We start from the raw sequence: 25,162 nt of genomic DNA, 5'->3' as shown, positions 1-25,162 counted from the left end.
TGCTGGACCAAATGGTAGAAATACTTTTTCTTCTTTAAGGAATTGCCAAAGTTTTTTCCACAGAAGTTGTACTAATTTACATTCCCATCAGCAGACTTTAAGTGTTCCCTTTTCTCCACATCCATGCCAACATCTATTTTTTGACTTTTTTTTTTTTTTTTAAACAAGGTCTCACTGTGTTGCCCAGGCTGGAGTGCTGTGGTGCAATCGTAGCTCACTGCAGCCTCAGCCTTATGGGATCGAGGGATCCTCCTGCCTCAGCCCCCGAGTACCTGGGACTAAAGGTGCTCATCACTACACTTGGCTAATTTTTGCATTTTTGTAGAGATAGGGTTTTGCCATGTTGCCCAGGCTGGTCTCAAACACCTCAGCCTCCCAAAGTGCTGGGATTACAGGTGTGAGCCACTGTGCTGGGTCCTTTCTCTGAATTTTTAATGATGGCCATTCTTGCAGGAGGAAGGTAGTGTCTCCTTGTGGTATTAACTTGCATTTCCTTGATGATTAGTGATGTTGAGCATTTTTTCATGTATTTGTTGGCCATTTGAATATCTTCTTTTGAGAAATAACTATTCATGTCTTTTGCTCATTTTTTGATGGGATTTTTTTTTCTTGCTGATTTGAGTTCCTTGTAGATTCTGGATAATAGTCTTTTTTCTAATGCATAGTTTGCGAATATTTTCTCTTAGTCTGTGGTTGTCTATTTTTTCTTTTGCTGTGCCGAAGTGTTTTAGTTTACTTAGGTCCCATTTATGTATTTTTGTTTTTGTCGCATTTGCTTTTGGGGTCTTAGTCATGAATTCTTTGCTTAGGCTGATTATTAAACGAATATTTAGTGAGCACCAGCCATATATAACAAACACTGTACTGGTGCTGGTAATACATGGAGAACTTACATAAATCACGAATCACACAAACCTCTTTTATCTTTTTTGCCTTACTGGAGAATTTGGGTTTTTGGGTAAATGCCATTATTCCCTTTCTTTTAGCACTGTTTTGCGTCTCAACCACCTAACACACTGCAGCCCTGAGCAACCGGGATGGGCTGGTTCCTGAACCCTGGCCGACACAGCCTAAACCCCAACTCGACATTTCCGGAAGAGGAATAAAGGTCAACGAATTTCCGCCCATTCAGCCCAAACGTCTATAGACATTCGTAGATGAGGCCTTGTCAAAATTCACAGGCGTCCTACGTCTGTTTTTCCAATGAGACAGTTGTTTTTTGTCTCAGAGACTGGGATTTTTTTTTTTTTTTTTTTTTTTTTTTTTTTGAGACAGTTTTACTCTTGTTGTCCAGGCTGGAGTGCAATGGCATGATCTCAGCTCACTGCAACCTCCGCCCCCGGCTTCAAGCAATTCTCCTGCCTCAGCCTCCCAAGCAGCTGGGATTACAGGCATGCGCCACTATGCCCGGCTAGGGATTTTTTTTTTTTAAAAGACTGTAAGCAGTAAAAACATCCCAACAGGTTGTTGTGACAATCAAACAGGCTAAGAAAATCCAGCCAATGAGAGTGCGAGAGTGCCTCCGGTGTTAGCCAATGAGAAGAGCGCGCCGTGCGCAGGGCCGCCCAATGGGACGCGAGCGACGCGGTATTTGAATCCTGGAACAAAGCGAGTGCGACGAAGATTCTCAGCGCTGCGGGTCCCGAGAGCATCCGTAACGGCGCCTACCTAGTACGCTTGTGCCCTCCCTTTTCAGTCCGCGTCCCTCCCTGGGTCGGGCTGACACTCTTGCCTTCCCCGTCCCTCATGGCGCTGCTCCGACGCCCGACGGTGAGTTGTGCCCGGCGACCCCCTCCCAGAGGCGAGCCCGTCGGCCCCACAGCTCCCATTTCGCTTCAGTCCTCTGCTCCGAGCTTCTCGGTCCCAACCGGGGCTGCTTTTCTCTTCTCCGGAGCTCCCCGCTTCGTCCGCGTCCCTGGCCCTGCGGCCGGTCCTCTCTGGCCGGCCTCTCCCCGTCTAGATTCCGCTCTCCAGTTGACCCTTACTGCCCCGGGGTGGGAGAAGTGTAAGAAAGCGCTTCCGACGTGGCACTGGTCAGATGAGCCCCAGGAGCACCGGGTCTAGTACTCAGCGAACGATCCCATAGTGCTCTTCATCTCTAGAGAGTTACCTACTTGCACTTTTCTGGGTTGAAAACCTCCCCCTTTTTCACAACTCCTTGCCTACTAAGGGATCTGTGGTGGGGGCTGGGAGAAGGGCTGGAAGAGTTCTGTAGGCAGAAAAGTGTACTGCCTGTTTCATCAGGCAACTGCCAGGCTGTTTTTCAGATTGTTCACATTTCTTTTTATATGAATTTCCAGTTTATTTCTTCTGCACGGGGAGTGTTTCAGGCTAAGTTCACTAATAAATGGGTTTGTCCCTTTAAAAAATTAATTACTCAAATGTAATAGAGATTTTTGAATATAATTTGGACCAGTGTGGCAGATTAAGGGAAGGTTTCAAATTCATTTGTTTCATCCTTGCAGAGTTCAAAGTGTTAAGGTGTTTTGGGTATTTTTTCTGTGGGCCTGAATTGTACTGGAACCTACTTTTTTCCTTTGCTGAAAGCGAGAGGGCCCGGACACACCTGAGTTCCATCATCCTGGCTGTAAGGTTAGATAAAAGCTGCCAATTTTCCCATCCAGATGAATTTAAATTTAGTCACATTTCTAGGCTTCTACCCATAAGCATTACATTTTCAAACACTTTTTTAGATTGGCAGATGCTGCTGCAAAAAATTGAACAGTGTGACTTTTCAGAATCCTAACTCACTGAATACATTCAGCATTTAATTCACATCCTTTTGTTGATCTAAGTCCAACTGACAAGTAATTTTTTAAAATAATGTATTCTATAAAGTTATTTAATAGTCAGAATCTTCCTGTTCAGGGAAGGCTTGAGTTTCCCTTGCCTCTTTCTCTACCCTGGTAGATCCACTCACACCCCTTGTTGGGAATTTTGTTAGAAACAGGACCCTGAACTCTCAGGGACAGGACATGCTGAGTTTTTTTTTTTTCCTTTCCTTTTTTTAATGAAATGTTTATCACTTCTATAATAAGCTTTTTTGGTATGAATTACTTTTCCTATAATGTTTTATTTCTAAGACGTTATGTCTAAAGCAGGTTGAGGTCAACAATTCCAGCCTTTCCTGAGATGGGGAGCTAAAACTGTATTACCCAAGAAAACTACTTACATTCTAAATATCCTTAATATAAGAGTGAATCCATTTTATGGCAACCCATTTTAAAAAGCTATATTCTAGTTTTTTTTTTTTAAAGCTGTATTCTAAAAGATTATGCATACAGGAGCATTTCTTATTTGTAAAGTGGCATAAGAAGCAAAGCTAGTTTAGGTTTTAAACATCTGGTTTTTGAACAACCAGACTTATTAACTATTAATATTACAGCTTTTTAATTTTTCATCTTAATGGTACTTGTTACCAAGCTGTGTAAAGGAAGGTTTTTAAATATATGCCTTTAACTTACACGGATCTCTAACAGGTGATACAAGTGTACTGTAAGAGAAATAATCATTAAATAGTAATCAGCTTTGAAGTTACTCGGGCCCAATTAGTACTCAAAATGGTTTTGAAAGGTTACTGGGAGGACTTTTATTACAGATAAAGTAGATGGGTGATTTGCCTAATTTAGAGTGATGTTATTAATCACAAGTAGCATTTTTAGACTTCCTAAAATGTAACTTTTCCATCTGGCAAATAGATTTTGATGTATTTCCTTTCCCGGAGCAATTCTAAATTTGAATATCTAACATTAGGGAAGTATTCCAAATTCTTTCAAGGTTTCATTATTTTTTTTTTTGTTTTTTCAGGTTTCCAGTGATTTGGAGAATATCGACACTGGTGTTCATTCTAAAGCTAAGAGTCATGTGACTATTAGGCGAACTGTTTTAGAAGAAATTGGAAATAAAGTTACAACCAGAGGAGCACAAGCAGCTAAGGTAACAATGATGAGGACTGAACGTGCACACAAAGACTGATTCTATAGAGTGTAAGGTAACAGTGAGGACGGAAGGCGGAAGGTGCACACACAGGCTGATCATGTAGAGTGTAAGGTAGCAGTGAGGACGGAACGTGCACACACAGGCTGAACCTGTAGAGTGTAAGGGAACAGTGAGGACTGAACATGCACACAGAGGCTGAATCTGTAGAGTGTAAGGGAACAGTGAGGACGGAACGTGCACACACAGGCTGAACCTGTAGAGTGTAAGGGAACAGTGAGGACGGAACGTGCACACACAGGCTGAACCTGTAGAGTGTAAGGAAACAGTGAGGACGGAACTTGCACACAGAGGCTGATTTTGTAGAGTGTAAGGGAACAGTGAAGACTGAACGTGCACACAGAGGCTGATTCTTCATTTTGCTTAGCCTCACCACACTGGCTCTCTTGCCCTATTCATGTTTCTTTTTCCTTATAGAAAGCTCAGAACTCCAAAGTACCATTTCAACCCACCAAAACAACAAATGTCAACAAACAACTGAAACCTACTGCTTCTGTCAAACCAGTACAAATGGAAATGTTGGCTTCAAAGGTAGGAAGTTATGAATTTACAGATATACTTAATGAGGTAGCCTGCTTTAGCCAGACTACAAAGGTGCCTTTATCATTGCTGTACCTTTTAACAAACTTATGTAGCTAGAGCTCTGCTTTGCATCAGCAGTGTAGGAAATGAGTATATATTCCTTTTTCTTTTCTTTCTTTCTTTTTTTTTTTTTTTTTGAGATGGAATCTCACTCTGTAGCCCAGGCGGGAGTGCTGTGGCGTGATCACGGCAGCCTCCGCCTTCCAGGTCCCAGTTCAAGCAGTTCTACCTCATTCTCCCAAGTAGCTGGGATTATAGGCATGAGCCACCATGCCCAGCTAATTTTTGTGTTTTTTTAGTAGAGACGGGGTTTCACCATGTTGGCCAGTCTGGTTTTGAACTCCTGACCTCATGATCCGCTTGCCTCAGCCTCCCAAAGTGCTGGGATTACAGGTGTGAGCCACCATGCCCGGCTGTATATACACCTTTTAAATGATGCTACTTAATTTAACATTATGACCTTGAAGCTGGGCATGGTAGCTTATGACTGTAATCCTAGCACATTGGGAGGCTGGGGCAGGAGGAAAATTACAACCCTGAATAATAAGGTTAATTCCCGTAATACCCAAAGAAAGGATAAAATGGTTGGGAAGATTCAGGGAGTGAGTGGGATTTTTAGGGGTAGAGAGAATTTGATACGAAAGGGCACCTTTTTGGAGAACAAAATAGCAAGATCAAGGTACCAGAGTAGAAATGGACCTAAAATTGGTCCTTTAATTAAGGAGTCTGAAAGACTAAACTGAGTAAGGTGGCTTGTGTGAGGAAGCAGAAGATAAGGCTGAGAAGAAGGTTGCAGTTGGATTTGAAGATCTTGGAATTCGGATTTTTATGCCATTAGACTTGAGGAAACAAAGTTTTGAGGAGTAGGGAAATGAGGAAAACAGTGCAGGGAGGTAAGTTAGGAGGTGTCACACTTGTCCAAGCAAGAGCTGATGAGGGTCTTGAGCCAGCCTCATCTTCCCTAAGCACCCGCCCATACACCAGTATCAATACTGGGTGTGAGAAGTCAACATCAAATGTGTTAGGATGTCTCAGAACTCCTTTCAGGGACATCATCTTGTATTTCAGAAAGAATACTTTGGGCACATGGTTTGGAGTGCAGGAGTGGGACGCTTAACTACTTGGGTGTTAAACCATTTATGCAATAAATGAGCAAAAAGTAGGAAAGTCAGGAGAGGGAGGTAGCTTTGGGAAAGGTATCCTGTTTGGCTTCACATTTGTTGCGGTAACAGAGGGACATCTGCCTGCAAATGCAGTTGGAAATGTGGAAGCAACATCTGAAGGTAAGGAATGGTTTCATTAGCTTTCTCCACAGAGTTGGTGGTTTGAAAGCACGTTGCTGTTTATGAGGACTAAAGCTTAGAACAAATAGTTGAGATGAAACTTCTTTAAGAGGCCTTCCCTTGAAGGTTTCTATAGTAGTGACTTCCTGAAAGCCAAACCTAAAGGCTGGTTTTCAGACCTTGGTCTCTTAGGAGTTGGTTTTTTTTGTTGTTGTTTTTGTTCTTTTAATTTTTTCTTTTAAGAGATGGGGTCTTGCTATGTTGCCCAGGCTGGAGTGCAGTGGCTGTTCACAGGCGCTACCCCACTGCTGATAAGCACGGGAGTTTTGACCTGGGCCGGTTCACCCCTCCTTAGGCAACCTGGTGGTCCCCTACTCCTGGGAAGTCACCATATTGATGTCGAACTTTGTGCAGACACCTGATCAGCATAGCTCATTACAGCCCAGAACTCCTGGACTCAAGCGATCCTCCAGCCTCAGCTTCCCGAGTAGGTGGGATACAGGCACGCAATAGCGTGCCCAGCAGGTCTTTTAGGAGTTGTGCAGAAAATTTTACTTGCATAACGATTTGAATGTGGTTTCTCCCACATCGCAGGAGGGCAGTTTGGCAATATGTATATATATGTATTTTGTATATATGTATTTGTAAAATATCTATATATTATAAATATAGATATATATATTTTATATATTATATATAATATATATAACTATATATAACATATATAAATATTTGTATATTTATATATGTATTAAAAAGATATATTTTTTGGTGGGGGACAGTCTTGTCTGTCGTCCAGGCTGCAGTACTGTGGCTCTATCCCTGCTCACTGCAACCTCTGCCTTCTGGGTTCAAGCAATTTTCCTGTTTCAGCCTACTGAGTAGATGGGACTCCAGGTGCCTGCTACGACGTCTGGCTAATTTTTTGTATTTTTTAGTAAAGACGGGGTTTCACCATGTTGGCCAGGCTGGTCTCGAACTCCTGACCTCAGGTGATCCACCTGCCTTGGCCTCCCTAAATGCTGGGATTACAGGTGTGAGCCACCATGCCTGGCTGCAGTGTATTTCAAATGATTATTCTCCATACCCAGTAGGTGTGTTTTTTATACAAAGAAAATGATAAGAGGGATAATCAAGTAATTTTAAATAGTGCTATGATGAATGTCTCTTAAAGAGTAGAGAAATATCCTAGTTAAATTCATTTAAGGAAATACTATGCAACTATAAATATAATGTTTTAGTAGAATATTTCAAGGCATCAAAATGCTTGTGCCATTAAGTGGAAATATCTGATTATAACAGTGCAACCCCAGATTTGCTTTTAAAATGTACATTTGTGGCCAGGCGCGGTGGCTCACGCCTGTAATCCCAGCACTTTGGGAGGCCGAGGCGGGTGGATCACAAGGTCAAGAGATCGAGACCATCCTGGTCAACATGGCAAAACCCTGTCTCTACTAAAAATACAAAAAATTAGCTGGGCATGGTGGCGCGTGCCTGTAATCCCAGCTACTCAGGAGGCTGAGGCAGGAGAATTGCCTGAAGCCAGGAGGTGGAGGTTGCGGTGAGCCAAGGTCCTGCCCTACCACCCCCGGCGGAAAAAAAGCAAAAAACCTCCTAAAAAAAAAAAAAAAAAAAAAAAATACATTTGTATGCAGCATATTGATGGTACTTATTTTTGAGTATTATGTTGGACTTAAGATTGACTTTCATTTTCTTCCTTAAAACTTCAGACTTACCTTGGGTACATATTACTGTTCAAGTTAGAGAAGAGGGAAAGAAGATTTTTTTTTTTTTTTTTTTTTTAAAAAAAAAAAGCAAAGATCCAAAAAAAGAAACAAAGGGAAAAATAGTTTTCTCCTGTGACCTCCACAACTTCACCCTTTTGTGTTTCCTTTACTCCTTGGCTGACTCCTTTTTCTCTCTCTTCCTGGCAAAATTAAGGCCATTGTTTGAGATAAAGCATTATGGACCTTTAGCTCAGTTCATATAAAAATCAGTTGCAGGGTTGAAACATAAAGCTACATGTTCTAGATTTAGAAGTTATCAGGAATTAATGAACAACAGTTATTTCCAATTCAAATACATTTCCCTCTGAGAAAGACAGTAGTGGAGGAATCTCTTAAGTCTACGATTTGGGTAGAACCCCACCTTCTGGCAGGTGAGTCCCTCTGCCTGCCCATCTCTGGTCAGCTCTCTGGCTTTTATTTTGTCACCAGCTCTATGCAGGGTTATCACTGTTCTTTCTTTTTTTTTTTTTTTAAATCACTGTTCTTTCGAGCCAATCCCTGGTGTTGTGGAAATGCCACAACAGGCACACAGGTTTCTAGCAATTTTCCTGGAAAGATGACAACATAAGCCATGTGTCAGTGATAGCAGTTGTTCCCAGTCCTGTAACCAAATTTGTACTATCCTATCTGCAAAACTGCAGGGCAGGTTTCTTTCTTTGTAGCAGTTGACACAACTGAATCACAAAGTGCCCTGGTGGAGACCTCAGAAGAGTTCCAGTCCTTTACAAGTATTCACTGAAGCTTATTATCCTGCAGTTTTTGGAGAAAATGGTGTGGTTTTTTTTTTGCTGATTAATGAGGCTTTGGTGAACACAGTAGTTCGAAAGGATGAGGAAGGCCTTTTCTAGTCCCTTGTTTGCTGGACACTGGGGAAACAAGTTGAATAAACCATGGACTCTGCCCAGAAGAGCTCCCAGTCAAGTTGGAGAACATAGGAGTAAAAGCATGGCTTTATCTGTCACAGAGATAGATGCACACTTATGAGAGGTACTCAGGAATGTTAGCTAGAACAGATTACCTGACCAGATGAATAGATCTTAGAAAGGGTCTTACAATAATGCAATTATGTTGGAGTTCAAAAGGAATCAAGGAATTCTAAATTAAGGGCCAGGGCAAGAATCTTTGTCTTATCCTGGCGGCTTTTGTTATTGATTGATGAACAAGATCTCATTATGTTGCTCGGGTCGGTCTCAAACTCCTGGGCATAAGCAGTCTTCCTACCGTGGCCTCCCAAAGTACTGGGATCACAGATGTCAGCTACCACACCCAGCCCCTGGTGGCTTTTGGATATGGCTAAACTCAGCTGCACTTCTTAATAGGAGCCAGGTAAACATTCTAAGCTGCTATAATAGCACATGATAACCTCTGACTCCTTAAACTAGACTTTTTGGTTACTGACTGCTCTTCCAAGGGTGGGTGGTAATGCTTATCCTTGAAAAAGCTAACCTTAGCTGAAGCTACATATGCTTATTAAAATGCAAATCTGACTCCAGTCACTTGCTAAACTCCTTCAGTTGTTTCACCTTACCTTTGGATAAAATCTAAGCTTCTTAGCACAGCTCTTGTTCAGCTTTTCAGCCCAGCTTCTCACACCTCACAGGCTATCCTCCCCACATCTCAAAACAATTTGCATTTCCTGTTCGTCTTCCTTAAGGCTGTACCCTCTCTGGTACGCTGGGTGCCTCTCCTCATTTGATAACCTCTTTGAGGTTTCCAGGTTCCCAAATTCTTTTCTTTTTCTTCTCTTTCCTCTTTTCTTTTCTTCTTTTCCTTTTTTCCTTTTCATTTCCTCCTCCCTTCCCTCCCTTTCCTTCTTTCCATCCATCTCATTCTGTCTCTAGGCTGGAGTGCAGTGACATAATCACCACTCACTGCAGTTCACTCTCCTGGGTTCAGGTAATTCACCCACTTTAGCCTCCCAACTTTGTGCCACCATGCCTGGCTGATTTTTATATTTTTTGCAGAGGAGAAGTTTTGTGATGTTGCTCATGGTGCCCTTGAACTCCTGAGCTGAAGCAATCTGCTTGCCTCAGCCTTCCAAAGTGCTGGGATTATAGGCACCAGCCACTGTACTTGGCCTGGTTCTCAAATGCTTGAATGAATGTCCTGCATGCCTGCATACCTCTTGCTGACCTGGTCCTTCCTCAGTTTAAGACTTTTTATTTAAGAGAGTAGGAGATGTTTTAAACTGCTCTTTTTTTGTTGTCGTTATTATTCTATCCTTTAAGACTGGAAATTATTAAGCTTTACTGTAAATTTAAATTGTTGTATCTATAAAGCCTCCTCTTTTAAAAAAATATTTTATTACCTTAATATATATTCTTACAGCTTAGGATCTTGCTAGGTTTTACTTGCAGAAGTACTTCTGTTTAAAACAATGATTTATTTATATTTTATTAATAGATACTTGTTTTAACTTACTTTGTAAATTTTTAATTTGCATAATTTTTATAAATAATCCCCTAGTTAGCATAAGAAAGTGAAATACTGAGTTGTATACTTGCTCAGTCTTTGCCTCCTTCTTCTATTTTATTCATAGACTGGAATGTGCTTTTCTGCTTTTTAGTTACCAGTTTTTCAATTTGGAATAAATTAGTTGAACAGAAGAAAATATACTACAGAAGAGGCTGCTACTAAAGCAGAATGATCAGCTGCAGTAATCTTAGAACCCAGGTGGTGAAGTTTCTTTCACTTATTTAGCACCTACTCTGAGGGCTTACACAGACCTTTGAGGTACCTTAATGGGCAAAACCTAAGCTTTGAGAGCTTACTTTCTGACAGAGGTAGACAGAAAATAATGCACATATAAACTATTGTATATTAGAAGTATAGGTTCTATGAGAAAAAACACAGAGATGAGACATAAATGGTTATGGTGGGAGGATAGGGATTGGAGACAGGTGATAATTTTGTTTGTTGTTTATTTGGTTGGTTTTGAAATGGAGTCTTGCTCCATCCAGCCCAATGCACTGGCGTGATCTTGGCTCACTGCAACGTTGCCTCCCAGGTTCAAGCTATTCTCCTGCCTCAGCCTCCTGAGTAGCTGAGACTACAGGTGCGCACCACCAAGCCTGGCTAAGTTTTGTATTTTTTTTTAGTAGAGATGGTGTTTTGCCATGTTGATCAGGCTGGTCTTGAATTCCTGGGCTTAAGTGATCTGACTGCCTTGGCTTCCCAAAGTGCCAGGATTACAGGTGTCAGCCACCGTGCCTGGCCAGATAATTTTAAATGGGAGTCAGGACAGACCTCATTGAGAATGTAACATTTAAACAAAATTTGAAGAAGGTAAGAATTACCCATATGGACATAGAGGCAGCAGCATTTTGGGTAAGAAGAGCCTGGCTGGAGTGAAGCAGTCAAGGGAGAGAAGCAGGAGACAGGTCAGCGAGGGAAGTGGGGAGGGCCAGGTTGTATAGGGTCTGTAGGCCATTGGGAGGACTCAAGTTTTCAGTTTGAGTGAAATTAGAAAGTTTTAGACAGAGAAGTGTCTCTTGAAGAACTTTTATCCACTATATCTTGAATTATTCACCTCTTGGTATGTTTTGTCTTTAATATAATTCAAATGTGCATATGATATTGATGATTAAGCCAGTTGCCCCTGGATGTATTTGTGGTTTAAGGCTGCTCTTACCTATGCTTTAATTTGTTGCTGTAGGGTCCTTCTCCTACACCTGAAGATGTCTCCATGAAGGAAGAGAATCTCTGCCAAGCTTTTTCTGATGCCTTGCTTTGCAAAATCGAGGACATTGATAATGAAGATTGGGAGAACCCTCAACTCTGCAGTGACTACGTTAAGGATATCTACCAGTATCTCAGGCAGCTGGAGGTGTGTGGGCCTTTGTATTTTGGTTGTATAAGCATGTGGAATTTACCACACAGCTGAGAAGGAAACAAGGTTAGCTTTTTAAACTTTTGATTCTACCTACAGGTTTTGCAGTCCATAAACCCACATTTCTTAGATGGAAGAGATATAAATGGACGCATGCGTGCCATCCTGGTAGACTGGCTGGTGCAAGTCCACTCCAAGTTTAGGCTTCTGCAGGAGACTCTGTACATGTGTGTTGCCATTATGGATCGATTTTTACAGGTAGGCATGGCTTCAGGGACTTCATGCCAGTGGCTCATTGAACATTGCATTTATGCTTTGGGGATAGAAAACTAAAGTGAGTACTTCTGAAAAGACCAAAAATCAAATTGTGAGAAACCAAAGAACTTCAGATATTAACAAGAGAAGTAATCCAAGCGTGTGAAGTCTTTCATGATGCTGACCAATATTGGGCATTTCTGTAAGGTCAGCCCAGCCCTCTTGCCTCAGCCTCCTGAGTAGCTGGGACTACAGCTGTGTGCCACCACAGCTGGCTAAGGTTTTGATTTTTTTATAGAGATGGGTTTTTGCCATGTTGCCCAGGCTGGTGTTGAACTCCTTAGCTCAAGTGATCTGCCCATCTCGGCCTACCAAAGTGTTAGGATTATAATTGTGAGTCACTGTGCTCAGCCATGGTAGATTTTTAATAATGAGAGTTGAAGCAAGAAAAGTGACAAGTCCCAATTTGGGAGGAAAAATAATAATGGCAATTAAGGGAAACTCTTTCCCCTAGCCTGAGAGTCTTCCTGACTCCAAAGCATTAGTGAAAGTTTTTCCAAGCTGAACAATGGGTAAGCTTTTGGTAAGGATTAAGGAAATGAGCCATCCATTAAATTCTCACTTTTTTGCTTGATCTCATCTCATTTCAGCCCATGCTGAGTATGTCAGGTCAGGGCTGTCACGGACACTCTAGTCAGGATGAAGTTGTCGGAAGAGTGACTAGGAGCTTGGTATTCAGGCTTGAGTTCTTCCCTTCTTGGCAATTGAATGATCTTGGCGTGGTGTCTGAATCTGTTCTCAGGCCATCTATTTGTAATTGAGGAATAAAATACGTGCTTCCTAGAATTTTTGTGAGGATTGGATGAGATAATGTGTTAGAATCTTAGCATGGTGCCTAGCACAGAGTGCTCAGTTACAGATGGCTGTCATGATCAGTGGTGGAACATTCAGGTCTCCTGTGCCCTTATGAGGGTCATGAGCAAAGGCAGTGTGCACTTTTCCAGGACTTGGTTCCCTTTCCCCTTCTCCCATCCAAAGCTTCACTCTTCTTGTTAGGTGTGACTTTTGATAACTTTCATTTTCCATTAGGTTCAGCCAGTTTCCCGGAAGAAGCTTCAATTAGTTGGGATTACTGCTCTGCTCTTGGCTTCCAAGTATGAGGAGATGTTTTCTCCAAATATTGAAGACTTTGTTTACATCACAGACAATGCTTATACCAGTTCCCAAATCCGAGAAATGGAAACTCTAATTTTGAAAGAACTGAAATTTGAGTTGGGTCGACCCTTGCCACTACACTTCTTAAGGCGAGCATCAAAAGCCGGGGAGGTAAGTGCCTCCAACTCTGTAAGACACTATTTTCATTTGGTGTCTCATCCCAGAAACCTTGACCTAATTAAAGGAAGGCTTATTAATTTATAGTACACATCCTTTAGGTAAGTCTTAATGCTTACCTCATCGGTTATTAAAAGAAAAGGCCTCATGATATGTGTTTACAACATATTGTAGAATAAAATAATCCTTGAGAAGGATGAGTTAAGTGAATTTGAGTTTCTAGGCCATCATGCAGAATTGTGCAAGATAGTAATTACAGTTGTGATTCATACTGTCCCTGGCTGTTCTTTTTTAGGTTGATGTTGAACAGCACACTTTAGCCAAATATTTGATGGAGCTGACTCTCATTGACTACGATATGGTGCATTATCATCCTTCTAAGGTAGCAGCAGCCGCTTCCTGCTTGTCTCAGAAGGTTCTAGGACAAGGAAAATGGGTGAGTGGTGGATTTAAAAAATTAATTAGGCTATATTTTAGTCCCTCATGATATGAAAGCCCTTGGCACAACACTATCCTTGAAGGAGTTGCTTCTGTTTTGTTTTTGAGAGAGGGTCTCTGTTGCGTAGGCTGGAGTATGATGGTGCGATCACAGCCCACTGCATCTTTGACCTCCCAGGCTCAAGTGATCCTCCTGCCTGAGTAGTGGGGACCACAGGCAGCCATGACCATATCTGGCTAATTTTTGTAATTTTTTTGTAGAGACAGTGTTTTGCTATGTTGCCTAGGCTAGCCTCGAACTTGGCTCAAGCAGTCTGCCCACTTTGTCCTCTCAAAGTGCTAGCATTTCATGTGTGAGCCACCGTGCCTGGCCTGAGGGAATTGTTAAAAGGCCAAAGGCCTAAAGGAACACTTCTTGGAAACGGGCATGGTGGCCTGTGCCTGTAGTTCTAGTAACTTGGGAAGCTGAGGCAGGAGGATCATTGGAGCCTAGGCCCAGGAGTTCAAATCTAGCCTGGGCAACATAGAGAGACCCCTGTCTCTTGGGAAAGAAAGAAAGCAAGCTACTTGGAACAATTCCAGTAGAACTGAGTTGATTGTACTAAGGTGCACGTATGCATTATAGAGTTGTGCAGAATGAGGAAGGCCACTAACAACTGATAACGTATAATTTCTTAGATATTATGTTAAGTGGAACAAGCAAGTTGTCAAGCACACAATACAAAGGAAGGCCCAAGGCCTGACTGATTTAGCCAGTAAGAACAGAATGAGCCTCTTTTAGATTCAGATGAGTAGCCAAGGATGGCAGCTCCCTGGGTCTTTGTTTCACATGGCAAAAAGGATACTATGGAAACAAATGGAGCTTGATAGCTGCAATGCAAGCCACAGGTACACTGTTGTGGAGAAGCCAGTTCTAGACTACTGCTAAGCAGCCTTCTAGTCTGCAGCTATACCCTGAGAGCAGCACAGCAGGAAACTTCGTTAGAACTGAAGGAATAAGAAGCTGACTTGGCTGGGCGCCATGCCTTAATCCCAGCACTTTGGGAGGCCAAGGCAGGTACATCACCTGAGGTCAGGAGTTCGAGACCAGCCTGGCCAACATGGTGAAACCCCTTCTCTACTAAAAATACAAAAATTAGCCAGGTGTGGTGGCAGGCACCTGTAATTCCATCTGTTTAGGAGGTTGAAGCAGGAGAATTGCTTGAACCTGGGGGATAGAAGTTGCGTTTAGCTGAGATTGTGCCACTGCACTCCAGCCTGGGGTATAGGGCGAGACTGTCTCCAAAAAAAAATAAAAAAGCAGCAGCTGTCTCGTGACAACCTCCCAGTGGGAGTTGCCTGGGAGGCAGCTCTGCCCACACTTGCCATCCCCTCCTTTTCCATGAGGATCACAAAGCATTTTGCCAGGACAGATCAGTGGTGGTTTAGGTCTTGGACTTTGTGGCTTACATGAATATAGGCAAGGTCACCAGGGCAGCATGGTGGAGCTGTTCACCTACACATTTATGTACTGTAGTTCACATTTTATGCAAGAAAGTGTGTGTGTGCATGTGTGTTTGTGTATTTTTTGGTACAGGAGGAATGAATGAGAAGGTATGAAGTGGATACTGTGGGGTTCTGTGGGAACAGGGTAGAGGCTGAGGATGAGAGGACTTCTGATTATAACTTTTTATTGACTTCATAATACAGTGTAACTGTTTTGACTTGTGAACAGTGTAAATATTTTATGCAAACTTTAAATTGTAATTAAGTGGACATAAACAGTGTAACTGCATGTGAACTTGGTAACAGAACACAGAGGAAAGAATTAATTTAAGTACTTGTTCAGGTTTGGTCACTCTGACCTGTAATCCTAGCACTTTGGGAGGCAGAGGTAGGAAGATTGCTTGAGCCCAGGAGTTCGAGGGCAGCTTGGGTAGCATAGCAAGACCCCTGTCTCTACAAAAAATTGAAAAATTAGCTGGTTATGGTGGTGCACACCTGTAGTCCTAGTACTCAGGGGGCTGAAGCAGGAGGATTGCTTGAGCCCAGTAGTTCAAGGCTAAAGTGAGCTAGAATCATGCCACTGCACTCGATCCTGGGCAACAGAGCAAGACCTTGCCTCTAAAAAAAAAATCTGTAACTTGAACACAGCATTCTGACCGTGCATCCTTAGTGGGATTTAAAGTATGACAAAACAGAGGACTAAAGTGGTAACATGAAGTTTGCTTAGTAGGTTCAGTATTGGTTAATAGTAATCTGTTAGTATAATCCTGGAACTATTTTGTGTGTATTGTAGGATAAAACAAATGTATTCATGTTATTAAGGACTAAAATTTTCACTGTAAGAACAGTAGTTGTTAGTTTTTTTTGTTTTTTGTTTTTTTTAAATGATACATGGTCTTGCTTTGTCATCCAGGCTAGAATGCAGTGCTGCTACCACAGCTCACTGCAGCCTCGATTGCCTGGGCTCAAGTGAGCCTCCCACTTCAGAATAGCAGGGACCCAGTCACACACCATCATGCCTGGCTAATTTTAAAGTTTTTGTAGAAATTGGCTCTCCCTATGTTGCTCAGGCTGCCCTGGGACTCCTGGGCTCAAGTGACCTTCTCGCCTTGACCTCTTAAAGGGCTGGAATTACAGACGTGAGCCACTGTGCCTGGCCTAAGAGAGAAAATACTAACAATTAAAAACAAGGTTAGTCCTCACCTAGGAAATAGCAAAACAAAAACAAAGGAAAATCCCTATTATGTTTTGGAAATAACAGCAAATTCATAATAAAGGGGCTCAGAAACAGTGACAACTCAGTAATAGCGTATTTCATGCCCACATCTTGTATACTAAATACCATTATCTACTAGCAACGAGCGTTCTTTAGTGAAATTGCTGATTTCAGGGCTATGGCAGGGGAACTAAAAGGCGAGCCTAGAACAATTTGTGCCAGATAGCACACGAATTTTCAAAGATCAGTGAGGTCATATCAAAAGGACATAGAGCTGGTCATGGCAGCATGGGCCGATAGTCCCAGCTACTTGGGAGGCTGAGGCAGGAGGATCCTTTGAGCCTGGAGTTTGAGGCTGCAGTGACCTAAAATTATACTGCAATAAAAGGGAAGGAGGGACTAGTTTGAAAGGGCTCCAGCTGACTGAATTTGAGCATTAAAAAGCATAATGAAAAAGGATTAATGGATCCATAATGATACAGAAAATGAAAGGGGTTCATTTTTAAAAATCAGAAACCAGCTAACTAAAATAGAATGATAGAGTTAGAAACCCACTAATTTTCAACCTGTAGTGTAATAATTTATTCAAGCAAGGGGCATCAATGCATGCAAAAATCATTAGATGGAATAATTTTGGGGAACAAGATTCATGTGGTTTCAAATTATCATCCCACAGATACTAGTTAATTCTGTAGTAACACTGCACGTGTATAATGAAGTGATCTGGTTTCCACCTTCACCCAGTGTTTAAGCTCAGCATCACCATTAGTGGACAACCTGAGTTGCCCTGGCTTCTTCTGCAGTAAGATGTATACATTATCACCTATGTGGTATTCATGCCCAAAATGTTTGACATGGATTAAATCATGAGGAAATGTGCAAATCCAGAATGTGAGACATTTTAAAAGGAACTGCCTGAATGCTTCAAAAAAAAAAAAAGTCACTGGTGATAATGTTTCTTATGTGAGAATGGTGGTGTGGATAGGTAAAAAATGCACTTTTTAGAATATGCTTGTGAAACAGCAGGGATGTGCTGTGATATCTGCAAATCACTTTCAAAAGGTATAGCAAAAATACAGAGGGAGAGGCGGAGAAAGCGGTACATGTTCATGATCTACATGAAGGATATCTAGAGGGTCATTCTTCCAGTTTTTCTGTAGATAGGGAATTTTTTGAAATGTTTGAGGCAAAAATGTCACTGGTACCTGGACCAATGGCTTATTTTTAGTCATCTTACTCATAAATGTGCTTCCTTGGGCTCTCCCAGTTTTCTGAGAATTGATTTCAAAATGCTAGAAGTTGTGCATTACTTCAGTTTTTACTCTTGCTTCCTCTTTTTTCCCTTCAAAGTATTTTAGGATTAAGATTGAATTGTGTGGACTGGGCCCAGGGGTTCACCCCTGTAATCTCAACACTTGCGGAGGCTGAGGCAGGCAGATTGCTTGAGCCCAGCAGTTTGAGACCAGCTTGGGCAACATGGTGAAACCTCACCTCTACAAAAAATAGAGAAACTGGCTGGGCGCAGTGGCTCATGCGTATAATCCCAGCACTTGGGAAGGCTGAGGCAGGCGGATCACTTGAGGTCAGGAGTTTTAGACCAGCCTAGCCAACATGGTGAAACTCTGTCTCTACTAAAAATAGAAAAATTAGCTGGGCATGGTGGCACATGCCTGTAGTCTTATCTACTTGGGAGGCTGAGACGCGAGAATTGCCCGAACCTGGAAGGTAGCAGTTGCATTGAGCCAAGATTGTGCCACTGCACTGCAGCCTGGGCTACAGAACGAGACTCAAAAAAAAAAAAAAAAGATAAATTATCCAGGCATGTTGGCACACACCTTTAGTTTCAGCTGCTAGGGAGGCTGAGGTGGGAGGATCGCTTGAGCCCAGGATATCAAGACTGCACTGAGCCCTGAAAGTGCCACTGCAGTCCAGCATGGGCAACAGAGTTGAGACCCGGTCTCCAAAGAAAAAAAGAGATTTAACTGTGGCTTATTTTGCCAATTATACCATGCATATGAAGCATGAAAAGAATGCATTATATAATTGCCAATTATACCATGCATTAGAAAACATGAAGAGAATGTACTTTAGATTTTTTTATAATTTTGTCACAGAACTCTTAAAGTCAGTTGACATATCCTTTTTTTTGTTTCTTTTTGAGACAGGGTCTTGCTCTGTTGCCCAGGCTGGGGTGCAATGGCATGAGTATAGCTCACTGCACCTCAAACTTCTGGGCTCAAGCAATCTTTCCTCCTCAGCTTCTCAAGTAGCTGGGACTTAGGTGTACACTACCATGCTTGGGTAATTTTTCATTTTTCATAAAGATAGGGTCTCCCAATGCTACCCATGCTGGTCTGAAACTCTTACGCTCAAGTGATCTTCTTACCTTGGCTTCTGAAAGTGCTGGGATTATAGGCATGCCCACTGCACCCCACCAATTTATATGTCTTCTTACTTGAAAAGTCTTACCAAATGACAGCTGTTCTTTTGCTTGAATTTTACTCTTTAGGAGGCTAGGTCACAAGGCTTAGTGTGGTGGTGTCTGAGCTCTCTCTGCTCTCTAGTGCTTAACTACATAGTGCACAACAAGAGAATCGTAGGTAGTCTTAGTTCTTCTGGGTTTGACAGACTCTTGCTTGTAGCAGTTTTATTTCTTGTTTGTGAACATCTTTCTCTGACTGAAAGGATGGTTGTTTGGGCTCTTGAGCTAACAACATGCACAACTGGGCAGGGCTTTGCTGCAGGGTTGTGTGAGATGTGGCCAGCACTGTAAAGGGTGCACTTTGTTTAACTGGCTGTTTTTTCCTCCACTTTGAGTGTTGTTACTTGAAGTACTCCTACCTTTGCATTCTGTTCAAAAGATCCTATGGGACCTTTGGCACTTGATTTAGCTAATAGTTTCACAATGTCTTAATTTAGCCTGGCCTCAGGGCCAGAATCATCTTGTATTTACTGGATGCTTTCGTGTTGCTGCTACTGTGGGACTGGTTACGGCTTTAATTGAATTTCCATTAGGTAAGAATATTTTTACAGCTTTTACGTTAAGTAATGTTGTCATGTACAAGATGTGGTCTAAAGAAGCAGAGGCTTTCTCTTGCCCCTCAGTCATGTATGTCTGCTTTTTGTGTTGTGTTTCAGAACTTAAAGCAGCAGTATTACACGGGATACACAGAGAACGAAGTACTGGAAGTCATGCAGCACATGGCCAAAAATGTGGTGAAAGTGAACGAAAACCTAACCAAATTCATCGTAAGTGCTATTATTTTTTTTAGCTGTGGAAAGGATTAGGTTATGGGTTTTGTGTGTATATGGGGTATTTGTGTGTGTTCTCATGTAAATATATTAATATCATATGTGAGAGTTTTAGCACAAATCCTTTATCTTGTATATTTTTCCAGTACAGTATGGTATGGTGCATATTGATAAACCTTGAAAGCAGACTTTCTTTGAAACAGGTTGATAGGCTAGCCATGTCTAGGCCCAGTTCCCAGTCAGCCAATCAGTTACTCGGTGTATTGATTTACTCTGTGCTCATCCCAGCGTCCTAGGGAGAGCACTTTGCAAGCAGGGAGGGCTAGTCTGCATGTGACTGGTAAGAGAGAGGGCCCACTGAAATGGCAGTGTGAAAGTATTGAGTATTCAAGTGATGTTACTCAGTGCCTTTGTCCGGGGTCTTTTGAGGCAGTGATACAAAAACACCTAATTAGCAAGCATGGTGAAGTGGGAAGATGCCCATTCAGGGGGCATCCTGAGGGCACGGTGTCTATCTCTGCATGGCTCACCTATGAGTAGGAGCCAGAGGAGGCTTAGTGCTGTCCTGTGCTTGTGTGACACCAAACGTCAGAGCTCACCAAGTGTGTGGTGGCAAAGAGCAAGGCATTTGAACCTCAGAAGAGTCTCAAGTGTCCTTACAACATGATTTGCTTCATGGAAGTGTAATGTGTGTGCAGTCCTGAGAGGACTGTCTGAGATTTGTTAAGCACTATTTGCCACCCTCTTTTATTGTCAGTTATTGCTGCCAGGCCTGGTGAATCTATTATGTCCTGATGGCACTTAGGTATCATAAATGCAGCTTCCCACTCCCATCCCTCTGGTAGCCTGTGAGAGGAAGCCAGCTACTTGGACCTTGAAATCATTTGTTTTCTATCACCTGTGCTACCAGCTGGGTGTTCTTTTTTTTTTTTTTTTTTTTTTTTTTTGAGACAGAGTCTCACTCTGTGGCTCAGCCTGGAGTGCAGTGGTGTGATCTCGGCTCACTGCAATCTCTGCCTCCTGGGTTCAAGTGATTCTTCTGCCTTAGCCTCCCTATTAGCTGGGAGTACAGGCGCGTGCCACCAAGCCCAGGTAATTTTTTGTATTTTTATTAGAGACGAGGTTTCACTGTATTAGCCAGGATGGTCTCGATCTCCTGACTTCGTGATCCCCTGCCTCGGCCTCCCAAAGTGCTGGGATTACAGGCATGAGCCACCACACCCAGCCCCAGTGGGTTTTATTCATTTATGGGGATGGAAGGAAATGGTCAGGCACGTGTTATGAGCCCAGAGCTTTCACTGGTTCCAGCGATTGGGAATCATTGCGATGATGATTGTGGCCCTGGATCTTTGATACTTGTGGATTAGTTAAGGAATAAGGTATTAGTGGGGGTTCTTTACATGTATTTAATCACAAATGACTTCTTCAGGCCATCAAGAATAAGTATGCAAGCAGCAAACTTCTGAAGATCAGCACCATCCCTCAGCTGAACTCGAAAACCATCAAAGAACTTGCCTCCCCACTCATGGGAAGGTCCTAGGCTGCGTGGCCCCTGGGGATGTGTGCTTCATTGTGCCCTGTTTCTTACTGGTTTAGAACTCTTGATTTTGTACATAGTCGTCTGGTCTGTCTCATGAAACCTGAGACCAATTTTCTAAATATATATTGAAGAAAAATAAAGCGATTGGTTTTTCTTAAGGTATCCATGTGTATTTATTTGTGTATTCTTTACTGAAGAAATCAGTGAAAGCTTGCTTTGACTAATTTCTTTTTGAGCTGTTATGAATAGCATGTAAATTACTGCCGTTATGGCTTGGGCAAGACCTTTTTACCATTTTCTCAAATGGAAAAAACTAGAACTTGGCTTCAGTGAATACTAACCTGTTCCTACGCTTCTTGAATACAAGTTAAGTTTATTGTGAAAATTTAAAATGGGAGGATAACCATGACACTTTCTTTTCTAGAATATAGTCAGCTGCTCTCTAATTCCTGCGTAGGAACACGTGGCCCAGAGCAACCCTTATAATGGGTCCCTTTCTCAAAGGCATGGTTGAGACCAGAGAGCGCCATCCCAAGGGTCACAGCTGAAGAAAATGGGCCCGTGGCATCCTGTTCAAGTTGAAGCTTGGGATGCATTTTCTCGTTGTGCAGCTTCAGGTACATTATGGGCTAAATGGCTTTATATATATATTTTTTTTGTTTGGTTGGTTTTTGATGGGAATTGAATATCGTTTTCTATGGTGGAGTGCATCCTCAGCCTCCAAACACTAGCTTAAAAACAAAAACCATAAACATGAGTCTTGTATAACTTCCCAAGACGTTAAACAAGATGTTAATTGGTGTTGTAAAAGAAAGGAGTCAGATACATTTGTGAAACATTGCAAATTTTTGGAAGATTCATAAAGGTTCTGTGCTTTGCAGTAAACTCATTTATCTCAGTTATTTCCCCCAACCCTAGAGTGTGGTAAGAGCTGCCTCTTGCTGACAGAGAACGCCAGTGTCTGCTCCTATGATTCAGGTGCGTCTTGAGGACAGCGGCCCCTGAGGAGGAGAAACTGGCTCCAGTTAGCACTGGCTTTTCTGGGCAGGCAGAATTGCCTGACTAGTGTGTCTTTAACTGTAAATTTTGGGTATCGTTGTATGTTGAAATCCTAGTATAGAGTTTTATGAATATCTCTTGTTGGGTAGTGAAGCTTGTTCCCATGGCAGCCTTAGACAACTCTGATCACAAGTGTGAATGATAACGAAGTGAGACTGTCAAAGGGAGCTTTCCTGGCTCTGACAAGCAGTTATTTCCCAGGGATGCTTGAGCTCAGCTTTTGCTCAAGAAAGCCTTTGTAAGCATACTCCAAAGACATTTTATAGCTTCCTTATTACATATTTTACTTAAATATTAAATGTCCTGACGCAGGAAATTGTTCCAGGATGTCATCAAAAAAGGACCTTTAAGATGCTTTTAGGTGGCAAAGCAGGTACCCCAAACTAAAATGTCGTTAAGTGTGGAATGAGTGGAAGTAGAAACCATATCGTAAAAACACGGAAATTAAATATGAAATGTATCCATAGTATAGAAGAGCACTGACTCTCAATGTGGGTGCTTTGGATTTGATTCTAAGTAGTTGTGACCTCTATACTTTAGTTTCTGTACCTGCAAAAGCGTCTACCTCATGTGGTGGTTGTGCTAAAGTATGCCAAACACTTAGTATAGGTTCTAGTAGGAGATGATACTTGAACACAGCTATTATTATTTAAGGAGAGATTAATGGTCTTGGAAAGAGATGGGTCCGAGGATTCGGATATGTTAGATGGAGCTCTTGCCCGTTAAAGGAGTTTACAAATTTCTAGCTGTTGCGTTCCTTGCGTGAGGTTTCTTCTCTTTTTTCTTTTTTAAAATTTTTCCTTTCTGGTGAGGACGCCAGAATCTTTTTTTTTAATTTTTATGTGTTGAGAGAAAGATGCTAGAGGTTGAAAGGCTGACACGGTAGACTGTCACATTCCTAAATATTTTTTGAATTAGAGAAAATGATTAAAAGCACAGGCGTTTGGGGCATGGTGGCTCATGCTTGTAATCCCAGAATTTTGCGAGGCTGAGGCGAGAAGACTGCTTGAGCCCAGAGGTTCGAGACCAGCTGGGCAACATAGGAAGACCCCATCTCTACAAAAAATAATGAGCTGAATGTGGTGGCACATGCCTGCGGTCCCAGCTACCTAGGAGGCTGAGGTGGATCGTTTCAGCCGTGGAGTTTAAGGCTGCAGTAAGCCATGATTGTGCCACACTGTTCTCCAGCCTGGGTGACGGAGTGAGGTGCTGTCTGCGAAAAGCACAGGCCTTGGACTCAGAGTTCCAACGATGGCTTCCCAAGCGAAGAACTGTGTGACCTTGGGTGAGTAGTGAACCATACTCATCCAGTCTTCTGGTTAGAAGGGCCTCAATGGAAGGGTATGGTCCAGTAGGGAAAAAAGCATAGTGGGTAGGAATAAAAGCAAGGTTCTAAATCCCAAAATAATTGCAATCAGCTAGACCCTGGGAGACAAGCAAAACAAGGTGGGAAAGTGGGCAGAATTGTAGAATGGCTCCTCTTGTCTTTTGGCCACAAAAGTGAGGGGTGCCAGAAACACAGAGTTAAATTGTCCACCAAAGATGCACCGTGCATGCTCTGCTCTTGATTGACCTGGAAACCAGAATGTAGTCCTACTGCCAGTGAAATCTTAACTGGGACACAACGTATAAAAGAAACGGTGGCACCTGTAAAAGAAATGGTAGCACCTAGAGGCACAGGCAGACTTAGCATGACCAGCTCCACTCAGGGAGGGTCTGGGGATGCGTTCAGGAGGCAGTCTCAAAGAGCAGGAATCCAGATTATGTGAAAGCCATGCTCTGTGGAAGCTCTGTGGAGTTTGTAATTCATAGATGCACATATATATTTTCTCATTTTTGTGAACAGTTCCACCTGGCAGGAGCCCACTCTCTCTCTGGTGCTCTGGGTAAGCTGCTTAGACAGCTCTCTGTGCAGAGACCTCTAGGCCCCTTGAGTTGAGGCCGAGATCACACCACTGCACTTCAGCCTGGGCAACAGAGCGAGACTGTCTCAAAGTCCATGACAGCTAAACTATTTTCATAATATCAGGGTATTATTTCCTTTTCTCCTACTTTCATTCTCTCAGTAGTATATGATGGAATTTTCCAGAGGCTACATGACATGCAATGATGTTACTCTAGTAGCCAGTAGAATGTGTGTGTGTATTCTTGTGTTCTAAAAATTTCTCACTTTTAATTTATAACATGGTAAGTATTGATTGCCATAACCAATATAAGCTCAACACTTTAGCGTCTTTAATAACATTGAGGAGTGTAAAAGGGTTCTGAAGCGAAAGAATTTGAGAACCACTGGTCTACAACTGAAGCTTGAACACTTCTGCCCTAGGGTTCATGGTCAGGCCATCTCATTTAGTCCCTGGTTACTTAGAATCTTTGGTTGGGCCAGGCGCAGTGGCTCATGCCTGTAATCCCAACACTTTGGGAGGCCGAGGCGGGCAGATCACAAGGTTAGGAGTTCGAGATCAGCCTTACCAACATGGCAAAACCCCCATCTCTACTAAAATATACAAAAATTAGCTGGGCGTTGTGGCGTGTGCCTGTAATCCCAGCTACTCAGGAGGCTGAGACAGGAAAATCTCTTGAACTGGGAAGGCAGAGGTTGCAGTGAGCTGAGATCGCGCCACTGCACTCCAGCCTGGGTGAGAGTCTGTTTTAAAAAAACAAAACTTTGGTCAAAGGGATGTCACTTTTTTTTTTTTTTTTTTTTTTTTTTTTTTTTTTTGTGACAGAGTCTTGCTGTCTCAAGACAGGGTCTTGTGTTACTGTGCAGTAAGACAGTCTCAGGTTACCGCAACCTCCACCTCCCGGGTTCAAGCAATTCTTCACCTCAGCCTCCTGAAGAGCTGGGATTATAGGTGCCTACCACACCCGGCTAAATTTGGTATTTTTATAGTAGAGACAGGATTTCGCCATCTTGGCCAGGCTGGTCTTGACCTCTGGACCTCATGATCCACCTGCCTCAGCCTCCCAAAGTGCTGGGATTACAGGCGTGAGCCACCATGCCCAGCCGGGCTGTCACATTTTATACTGTGTTTGATACTGCTATACATGTTGCTGTGTGTGCACATGAACAACCCTTATTTCAAACAGGATGGCAAGTTCTAGAAG

At 42.5% G+C, this 25,162-nt stretch overlaps 1 protein-coding gene and 1 long non-coding RNA gene across 3 annotated transcripts; one reads left to right on the top strand and one right to left on the bottom strand.

Moving 5' to 3' along the window:
- The first annotated feature begins 1,556 nt into the window (after positions 1-1,556).
- Positions 1,557-21,157, top strand: CCNB2 (cyclin B2). Its single transcript, XM_032297295.1, has 9 exons — positions 1,557-1,770; positions 3,808-3,936; positions 4,414-4,527; positions 11,304-11,474; positions 11,577-11,735; positions 12,822-13,058; positions 13,360-13,500; positions 19,342-19,452; positions 20,885-21,157. The coding sequence occupies exons 1-9, from the start codon at positions 1,747-1,749 to the stop codon at positions 20,993-20,995; spliced, it is 1,197 nt and encodes a 398-aa protein (XP_032153186.1). The 5' UTR covers positions 1,557-1,746; the 3' UTR covers positions 20,996-21,157.
- Positions 4,038-23,561, bottom strand: LOC116564307. 2 transcript variants are annotated; one of them, XR_004274840.1, is made up of 4 exons: positions 23,551-23,561; positions 16,604-16,616; positions 10,149-10,151; positions 4,038-4,348 (listed from the first exon to the last, which is right to left on the bottom strand). It is a non-coding gene; the product is annotated as an uncharacterized LOC116564307 (long non-coding RNA). The 2 variants fall into 2 exon arrangements; XR_004274839.1 differs by lacking the exons at positions 10,149-10,151; positions 16,604-16,616; positions 23,551-23,561 and adding an exon at positions 21,909-21,920.
- Positions 23,562-25,162: the final 1,601 nt, after the last annotated feature.

This window comes from Sapajus apella, unplaced genomic scaffold, assembly GCF_009761245.1.
Source record: "Sapajus apella isolate SASKATOON/1434 unplaced genomic scaffold, GSC_monkey_1.0 scaffold37, whole genome shotgun sequence".
Taxonomy (NCBI): Eukaryota; Metazoa; Chordata; class Mammalia; order Primates; family Cebidae; genus Sapajus; species Sapajus apella.
Note: the sequence above shows the minus strand (reverse complement) of the source record. Positions and strands in the feature narration are given on the sequence as shown.